Raw genomic sequence first — 10,670 nt, forward strand, 5'->3', positions numbered from 1 at the left:
CTGACATGCAAGATGAATTTCAAATTTTTTAATAATTTTTTCATATGAATAAAATTGATATATCTTAACATCTGTATGGTTGGATCGTCGAAAAAATCATTTTAAATATTAATTTTGTCAATCGGGAACGAGTCTCGTTGTCGGGAGGGGTATATTAACTGGATTTTTCAAATCCTGACATGCAAGATGAATTTCAAATATTTTAATAATTTTTTCATATGACTAAAATTGATATATCTTAACATCCGTACTGTTGGATCGTCGAAAAAATCATTTTAAAAATTAATCTTGTCAATCGGGAACGAGTCTCGTTGTCAAGAGGGGTACATTAACTGGATTTTACTAATCTTGACATACGAGATGAATTTCAAATTTTTTAATCATTTTTTCATATGACTAAAATTGATATATCTTAACATCCGTACGGTTGGATCATCGAAAAAATCATTTAAAATATTAATCTTGTTAATCGGGAACGAGTCTCGTTGTCGGGAGGAGTACATTAACTGGATTTTTCTAATCCTCACATGCAAGATGAATTTAAAATTTTTTAATAATTTTTTCATATGACTAAAATTGATATATCTTAACATCCGTACGGTTGGATCGTCGAAAAAATCATTTTAAAAATTAATCTTGTCAATCGGGAATGAGTCTCGTTGTCGGGAGGGGTACATTAACTGGATTTTTCTAATCCTAACATGCAAGATGAATTTCAATTTTTTTTAATAATTTTTTCATATGACTAAAATTGATATATCTTAACATCCGTAGGGTTTGATCGTCGAAAAAGTCATTTTAAAAATTAATCTTGTCAATCGGGAACGAGTCTCGTTGTCGGGAGGGGTACATTAACTGGATTTTTCTAATCCTGACATGCAAGATGAATTTTAAATTTTTTAATAATTTTTTCATATGACTAAAATTGATGTATCTTAACATCCGTACGGTTGGATCGTTAAAAAAATCATTTTAAATATTAATCTTGTCAATCGGGAACGAGTCTCGTTGTCGGGAGGGGTACATTAACTGGATTTTTCTAATCCTGACTTGCAAGATGAATTTCAAATTTTTTAATAATTTTTTCATATGACTAAAATTGATATATTTTAACATCCGTACGGTTGGATCGTCGAAAAAATCATTTTAAATATGCAAGATGAATTTCACATTTCATTTTCATTCTCTCTCATCAAATTTCATTTCCCCCTTCTTCCAAATTTCATTTGCCCCCTTTATCTCCCCCCTTTTTTTCCCAATCACACTACTTCTTTCCTTTAATTAATCTTTTATATGCTCCCAGCTCCCCCAATTTACCTTTCCTTTTCTTATCCAATTTCCTTAATCTCCAATTTCCCTTTCCTCTCCTTCAAAATCACATCGATTAAGTAATTTTCATTAATCACCTCATTTGCTGATAGTAATCTAGATAGAGAAACAAGAAGTAATCTAGGTAGGGAAGGGTTATTGAATTTAATTGAATTAAATATCAGTCTGGAATGGGGAAGAAGAAGAATATTACCAGGGTATGGGGCACACGCTTCGTACGATATGCAGAGATGAGGGGTTCTTTGGTCTATATGAAGGAATGGGAGCTACGCTGCTGGTATGTCTTCTTGGTATGCTTGTTCTTTATCTTTGTTGTTTAGTCCTGTTACAACTTGTAGACTGTCAACCTTAAGACATTGAGTCAGGTTCTGGTGGAGACCATTTTGAGCCCTAGGTTTTTTTTCCTTTTTTATTCACTTTCTTCGAAGAAGTTTCAAGTGTCGAGTATGATTTGCCATATAATTCGAGCATGCTAGAGATATCTCTCTATAGAAAAAGTAGCTTAAACGATGAGTTGCCTTTACTCATATTACATCTAATACAAGTTGTTGGCAGTTGTGCAATGACAGATATAAAGAATTATGACCTTAAGCTAGTCAAGTTTAGAGTATCAGAACATATAACTACTTCCTTTTGTGAATCATAATGACTGCCTTCATTATTTATTATGTCAATATGAATATTGATCGACTGATTTAGGTACTTTTGCAGGCATTTTAACAGGTTGAGTATTATGAAAATTTCAAAATAGTGATAGTAAACTAGTGACAAAGTATTAATTTCCTAATTCTCTGTAGTATGTGTCAGGAGATATTTCTGATTATCACAATTAACTTGCCTTTATACACTTGTGAACCAGCCTTTCTATTATGTATTTGTTTTTAAATTGCAGAATTTGTATGCCTGGTCTTTAGTCTGTACATGAGAAGCATACGAAGAGAAGTCATTCTTACTTCTTAGTGATATAATAAGTTTTGATGTGTTTACTACTTGCATATATCCTGAAGTTGTGGTCCTGTAACTGATGAGATTTTTATTATTCTTATTGAAAGTAGTTGTATATCAATTGGAATAAAATATAGGGTTTATTGATTTCAATGCTAATAATTGTACATGGTTTACGTTGTTGAGGACGTATATATACTTTGTCAAGCTTCGCGCTGAAAAACAAATATCTTAGCGTAAGTACTAGCCAGTAGTCTTAAAAAATCATAGTATTATGAGTTCACCAACACAACACTCAAGATTTAGCATCCTTAAGCAGTCAATTGTACAGGGACATAAGAAATTGCATGTTCTTGGATGGAAGCCATTACAGATGATCTCGAGCAGTTCTCTCCCTCTTGGGAAGAGTTCTCAGCCTTAAAATCCAGTGACTCGTCATTGTAAATATCCCACCATTTGGAAACTAACATTTTGATGTCTTCTCTGTCTATGTTAGCTTCTTTGCCAGTGCACCTCCATGGCTTTGATCCCTATATTAGCAAGTTAAACCAAATAGGTCAAAGTTTTAGGGCAGACAGCTTAGTTATGAAATTCGAAGGCTCAACAGAATTAGTTAAAGTGCAACTGTTCACAAATGAGACAGTCTCTTTTGTCTTAGCAAATGAGACAGATACTATATATTCAGCAGAATGTAAGTTGCAGAAATATAAACATGCAATGCTGGAAATATGTTAATGCAAGAACACCAAATCTTTTCACTTGGTTCGGCCCCTATACCTAATCTATGGCCTACATCCAAGTCCCCATGCCAACTAGCATAGAGAATGTATTATATCCACTTAAATAAAGTACTTACAAACTTCCCTTGATTACAATCTTGGCCCTGAATGAAAGAACCCTTTCCCTAGCACACAGCTACCTAGCACACAGCTACTTGGCCTTGATCTTGTAATCAATATTCCCACAACCCGGGACAAGTGATACAATACACCTTCCTTTCAAATACAAAGATAATAATGTGAAAGATTACAACTCGACTATAAACTCTTAATTAACTGGATAATCAATGAATGTAATTAAGAGGATGTTTTTCTCAGAAAGATATAAGATGGAAAGTGCAGAGAGAGTTGTGTTTCTAAAAAAAACATCAAGTCGGTTTATATAGAAAACGTGTAACGGATATAATGGATTTCAAACTCTTTTAAAGATAATAAAAGATAAGATTAGGTTTGAAATATTTGAATGTGTAAAACAAGTAATCCGTTAGAATTGTTTCTTGAAAGAGATAAACCTGAGAGAGATAAGGAATTTGAAATATGTTAGGTTTATCTAAGATAGAGTTTGTTTTGAAAAGATAAGTCAAAGGTTATCCAGTTAACTAAGTTAACATTAAACAAAACTCTAATACTTATCTAACTAACTAACAATCTGATTTGATGTAGACTTCTTCAATGCATCATCAGAAATCACGGATTAACATTCTCCCCCTTTTATGATGATGCCAAGGGTAAAGAAGTGTTATGCTCCCCCTATCAAAAACACTTTAATCTCCTGTTGCAATATGTTAGATAGTAACAGTGTATATATGCAACAATCAGTTGATAAACATGAGAATATGCAAATGAAACATATGACTAATCAAATGAGACAGGTAAACAAATGGGACAGCAAATAAGATTAAAGACCAAGATTAAAAACCAAGCACTCAACAGTACTTAAAGTTATAAAACCTTAAATATTTAATCCAGCACATAAACCAGTGCTATCCAACCTATCCAACAGATAATTAAACCAAGTATCAAGAAGCAATCGTCTTAAAACAAACCAACACAAACACACAATCGTCTTAAATCAAACCAACACATTAAAAATTTCTCCCCCTCAACATCATAAAAGGCGGGTAAAGGAACTAGTCAGAATCATCAACATCAACAGGAGCAGATTCTCGAGTCTTTCGCTTTCCCTTGTTGTGGTAAACTGGAGACGCACCATACTCGGTTTCGCTTTCCCTTGTTGTGGTAAACTGGAGACGCACCATACTCGGAGAACAGTTTGTCTAACTTGCCTTCATCTGGAGCTTTCCCATCTCTCTTGCGAAGCCATTCCAGAATATATGAACGATATTCAGCACGAGTCATCCCAAAAGCTTCAGGTGGAGGAACTGCAGGCAGGGGCAAAGGGGAAGTAATCTCGGCTAGAGTCATATCACCAAGCCAGTCCTTCTTCTGGTGCCATGGCATGCTACGGGTAGAGACCTGCTGAGATATGTACTTGGTTTCTGTACCAAGTTTATAGAAGAGCTTGACAAATTCTTCCTCCCACGCCTTGGCAGTGGTAACCATCCCCTCATGAAGCACACCAAATTCAAAATCTATAGCCCTACTCACCTTCTTATCATGGACATGTAAAATCTCCAACTTAGCATTTATTGATTCAAGAGAAGCAGTAACAGATTTATTAAACATCTCATAGGAAGCACGCATCATACTTACTTGAGAAGTCAAGGATGCCAGGGACTTAATAGAAGCAAACTGGGTTTTAAGAGACTCTAAAAGTTTGTTGTTTTCAGAAACTTTTGACAACAACGAATTCAACAAAACAGAATCCTCTTGATCAGGATCAGACATATAATGAGGAGACTCAGGAAACGAACCAAACGACTTATGACCCTCACCAAAAATAAGAACACCAGACTCAATAATCTCAATATTATTGGCAGACAGGACACACAGATCAAACATAGTAGACACTGGCTCAGTTCTATCATCATCAGAAATAATAGAAAAATGTCTAAAGATCTTTGTCAACAAAGCAGGAAAAGACAAGTTCATAGACTCATGAGACGCACAATGACTCATGTATTTGATAATCAACGAAGCAATATCACAAGGAGTTTTAGTCATGAAAACCGAAATTAAAACAACATCTTGATAAGTAACACGGTCATGACCGCTCTTACGAGGCAAAAGATTTGTATGAAACAATTTAAAAAGCAATAAAGCAAGTGGAGTAAGATCATGTACCATGGGCTTAAGAGAGGTACCAATAAAGTTCTCACCAAGAATCACTTTCAGTTGTTCTTCATACTGTAATCCTGGAAACTCCATGAATGCTGCATGCGTGGTATACGGACATACACCGGAGCACGAGATACCACAAACTCGAGACAACATATTAGCATTGAACACAATCGGAACACCTTGAACCTCAGAATAAACCATATCCTCCTTCATCATTGAGAAATTAGAATAAAATTCCCGAACCAAAGAAGGGTAAATAACATCTGGTGGGGATAAAAGAGGTTCACAACCGAGAGCGGAGAATAAATCGACAACACCCACTCGCTGAAGCAGAGAAAGATCACAAATTCGTTCTTTAAGAATGGGTTTTGACACGATTTTAGGCTGAGAAGATTTTTCGGGTGACATTGGAGTAGAAGTATCAGGATTAGTTCTTTGACGTTTAAGAGAAGAAGATGATGGGTTAGGGGTTTTAGCGGGTTTAGATTTAGATCGAGTATGAGGGGTCGACATTGTTGAAGAATAAGAAAAACGAAAGAGGAAAAGAAAAAGAAGTTGAGATTAAATAAGATAGAAGAAGAATATGAAGAGTTAGAAGTGAGATAGAAGTAGAAAGGTGGAGTGTATCTCGAAAAACGAGAAGACACACAGAGATTGAGAAGAAACAGATGGAGTAGTCAAATCAAAGTTAAAGACTTGAAGGAAAATGCATGCAACTCGGTTCAGTTCCAAAGTTCAAGAGTCCCATCAAATAATTACATATAAAATATATAATTAAGACTGAAACACGCAAACTAATTAAACCAAACACGGTAATTAATTCACAAAAATTCATCAATAAATTCCATAGATAAATCAGCATTAAATTAATCAATTAATTAAACACTCGATTATACAATTTCAGTCATAAAGATGAATTATGCAAATAATTGACACACATAAACTAAATAGAATGCATGCAGGGATGTAAAAATGAATTAATGAGAAATAGTGCACATACCAAGTTCACGTCTCATAAGACAAAACCGGTCTTCACCTAAAGGTTTGGTGAAAATATCTGCTCTTTGCTTATCAGTTGAGATATAAATTAACTCAATATTACCTTTTGAGACATTATCTCGCAGAAAATGGTGACGAACATCAATATGTTTAGTACGAGAATGCATAACAGGATTTTTAGAAATATTAATAGCAGAGGTATTATCACAATAAATTGGAATATTTGTATAAGAAATACCAAAATCCTGCAATGTTTGTTGCATCCACAAAATTTGAGCACAGCAACTACCAGCTGCAATGTATTCTCCTTCAGCAGTAGAAAGAGCTACAGATGTTTGCTTTTTACTGTGCCATGCAACCAAACAATCACCTAAATATTCACACGCACCACTTGTGCTTTTTCTATCAACCTGTGACCCTGCATAGTCAGCATCTGAAAAACCAATTAAGTTAAAAGAAGTAGAACTAGGATAAAATATTCCAAGATCTCTAGTTCCCTTAAGATACTTAAAAATCCGTTTAACTACATTCAGATGAGATTCTTTCGGTTGAGATTGAAAACGAGCACAAAGACAAACACTATACATAATATCAGGACGAGAAGCAGTTAAATATAATAACGAACCGATCATACCTCGATATTTAGTAATGTCTACAGGTGTACCTTGTTCATCTTTAGTGAGCTTGACAGATGTACTCATCGGAGTAGCTTTAGCAGAAATATTTTCTAATGCAAATCTCTTAAGCAAATCATTCACATACTTACTTTGATGTATGAAAATACCTGCAGCAGATTGGTTAATTTGCAAGCCTAGAAAATATTGCAATTCACCCATTAAACTCATATCAAATTCTTTATGCATGCAGTTAGAAAACCACTTACACAAAGATTCATCAGTTGATCCAAACACAATATCATCTACATAAACCTGTACTAATAGAAAATGATGGCGTTTATGAAAAATAAAAAGAGTTGGATCGAGTGTACCACGAGTGAAGCCATTCTTTAGCAAAAACTGACTGAGACGCTCATACCAACATCGAGGGGACTGTCTCAATCCATAAACAGACTTTTTGAGCTTGTAGACATAGTGTGGATATTTTTCATGAATGAAACCTGGAGGCTGCTTCAAATAAACTTCTTCCTTAAGATGACCATTTAAAAATGCGCTTTTAACATCCATTTGATAAAGCTTGAATCCTTTGTGAGCTGCAAATGCCATTAGAATCCGAATAGCTTCGAGACGTGCTACAGGGGCATATGTCTCATCGAAATCAATTCCTTCCTGTTGATTGTATCCTTGAGCCACCAAGCGAGCTTTATTCCGAATAATGTTACCATCTTCATCCTTCTTGTTCTTGAAAACCCAACGAGTACCGATGACTTTTGCATTAGAAGGAGGAGAGACAAGTTCCCAGACTTGACATCGTTCAAACTGGTTCAATTCTTCTTGCATGGCAACCGACCAACATTCATTTGCAACAGCTTCTTGAGCATTTTTCGGTTCAAATTCAGCAACAAAAGCACAGAATGCACATAAGTTATGAAGCCTGCTTCGCGTAGAAATCCCTTGATCTAAATCAGTAAGAAGATTATCTGGTGGATGATTCTTCACAGTCCTAGAAGATTTAGGAAGTTGAATATCACTCATTTCTTCCTCATTAGAATTATCTGCCTGGAAATGAATAGGAGTTGTCTCATTCAAAAGAGACTGCCTCATTTCCGCTTGTGAAGATTTATCCAGAGGAGTAACAGAATTTACATTTGAAATACTATCGGGAGTCTTTGGAGAGCCAGAAGATTCATCTGAAGCTTGAGTAGATCCCAAAGAATTATCAGAAGACTGAGATGGACCTGGAGAGTCTTGACTGCTTGATTTGTCAAAATGAGACTGTCTCTTTTCAGAATGAGACTGTCTCATTTGGGAATGAGACGATAGATCCGCAACATCTTCTTCAATTTGAGATATCTTCAAGGCAGATTCATTAAATGTAATGTTGATAGATTCTTCAACTTTGAGCTTGATAGAATTATAAACTCTATAGGCCTTGCTTGTAGTAGAATATCCCAAGAAAATTCCTTCCGTAGACTTAGCATCAAATTTTCCTCTAGTGTTCTGTGTATCGCTTCTGCCCAGAATTTACGCGGCAGATTACTTTCATGAAGAAGAGTACGAGCAGTTTCCTGTAGAGTTCTGTTCTTGCGTTCAACAACTCCGTTTTGTTGAGGTGTACGTGGGGCAGAGAATTCATGAGTAATGCCTCTAGATTTGCAGAAAGTCACGAAATCTTTCTCAAATTCTCCTCCATGATCACTACGAATAGTCTTGAGCTTTAAGGAATACTTAGTCTCAAGGTTAGTAATAAGATCTTTGAATTCACTAAAAGCTTCATCTTTAGTACGCAAGAATAACACCCAAGTAAAACGAGAGTAATCATCTACTATAACAAAAGCATAATTCTTACCTCCCAAACTTACATATCTTTCTGGACCAAAAAGATCTAGATGTAACAATTGCAGAGGAACAGAAGTTGATACTTTATTCTTCGCAGTAAAGGAAGTTTTCACCTGTTTTCCAAGCTGGCAAGCTGAACATGGTTCCAACTTCTTGAATTTCAGCTTTGGTAATCCTCGAACTAACTCATGTGAAGATATCTTTCGAAGTAGATCCATGTGAACATGACCAAGACACCTATGCCAAAGATTATGTTGTTCTTGAATGGTAGCTAGACAGATTTCTTCTTGCTGTTCATCAAAATCTAACACAAAGATGTTTCCCTTTCTTTTGGCTACTAAAGCAAACTCGTTAGCTTTATTACCGATATAGCAAACATCTTTATCAAACTTAACACTATGACCAGCATCAGTTAACTGACTTACGCTAATAAGATTATATTTAAGACCATCAACTAAACGAACATTGTTAATAGCAAACTTGTCGTTACCTATGGTACCTTTACCTACAATACGTACGGTAGTGGAATCTCCAAGAGTAACTAAGCCTCCCTCTTTAGCGATTAATGAGAGAAACTTTGATTTATCTCCAGTCATGTGACGAGAGCAACCGCTATCAATAATCCACTTGTTTCGAGGAACATGGACTTTAAAACAGACCTGCAAAAGATCCTTTATCTCTTAGGTACCCATGTGACTTTGGGTCCTTGAATGTTAGTATCATAAATCTTATACAAATGCCTGTCAGATTTCTTAATCCACATTTGAACAATATTAACAGATTTATGTACAGATTTAGCTCTAGTTGCTGAGTTAGTATCGTGGCCCTTAATACCACATAACCGAGATGCAGAATTGGTGTGACCAGATTTGCCACAGTCTTGACATTTTTCATAAGGCATCTTGTATTTCATAGGGGTTCTTTTGTATCCACTTTGAAAAACCTTCTTTTTGTTGGCTGATCCATACCCCAAACCTTCTTTGTCAAGAGAAGATTTCTGTTGGGCAAGTAAAGCATTCAAGGTTCCTTCTCCATGAAAGCATTTGGCTAGATCAGTTTCCAGCTGGGCAACCTTTTGCTTGAGTTCAGGAACTATAGAATCAGAGGATGCATTTGCTTCAGCAGAAAAAGTTTCCTTCTTTAATGCATCAAGACATGCATCTTTCATTTCGATCTCATTTTTGAGGTAGTTGACTTCTTCTTTCAGCTTAGAGACCTTCTCAGATAGTAGCTTATTTTCTTCTACTAAGAATTCATCTTTGATGGAATCATCAACCTCATTAAGAACCTCACTCAATGCTTGTTTAAGATAAGCATTCTTTTCTTTTAATTTTTTATTTTGAGCCTGCAAGGTTAGTACATCCTGAGATATATATGAATTTCTATTAACTTGAACAGTATGTACCTCATCATTGTCACTAGAGTCAGATTCAAATCCGGCAAAGCATAGTTGAGCTAATTCATCGTCTGAGTCAATTTCCACTTCAGAATCATCATCACTCCATGTGAGTAAAGCTTTCTTTTTGGCTTTGAGCTTGTAGCAGTCCTTCTTGAAGTGACCTTTCTTTCCACACTCAAAGCATGCATCCTTGTTTTGATTATTTTTGCCTTCCTTGTTTGAACTAGGTCTGAATTCTTTCTTTGGAAATGAAGACTTCATGGGTCGTTTAGATGTATTCTTTTTGGCCAGAAATTTGTGGAACTTCTTAGTGAGAAGTGCAATCTCTTCATCAGAATCTTCAGAAGAATCACCTGCATCTGCATTAAGAGCCAGAGTTTTCTTGCGAGGAGCTTCATCTTCTTCATCATATCTGCGTAGTTGGTTCTCAAATTCTTCCAATTCACTGAAAAGTGTTAGAGTATCCATAGTTGAAAGCAGTGTTGAATCCTGCAGAATGGTAACCTTTGGAGCAAACTTCTT

At 35.6% G+C, this 10,670-nt stretch overlaps 1 protein-coding gene across 1 annotated transcript; it reads right to left on the bottom strand.

Annotated features, from left to right (window-relative positions):
- Positions 1 to 6,822: 6,822 nt before the first annotated feature.
- On the bottom strand, positions 6,823 to 9,345 carry LOC141660016 (uncharacterized). The gene is made up of 5 exons (XM_074466972.1): positions 8,863 to 9,345; positions 8,451 to 8,619; positions 7,282 to 7,869; positions 6,958 to 7,104; positions 6,823 to 6,872 (listed from the first exon to the last, which is right to left on the bottom strand). The coding sequence occupies exons 1-5, from the start codon at positions 9,343 to 9,345 to the stop codon at positions 6,823 to 6,825; spliced, it is 1,437 nt and encodes a 478-aa protein (XP_074323073.1).
- Positions 9,346 to 10,670: the final 1,325 nt, after the last annotated feature.

The sequence above is a fragment of the Apium graveolens genome, chromosome 5 (genome assembly GCF_009905375.1).
Source record: "Apium graveolens cultivar Ventura chromosome 5, ASM990537v1, whole genome shotgun sequence".
Taxonomy (NCBI): Eukaryota; Viridiplantae; Streptophyta; class Magnoliopsida; order Apiales; family Apiaceae; genus Apium; species Apium graveolens.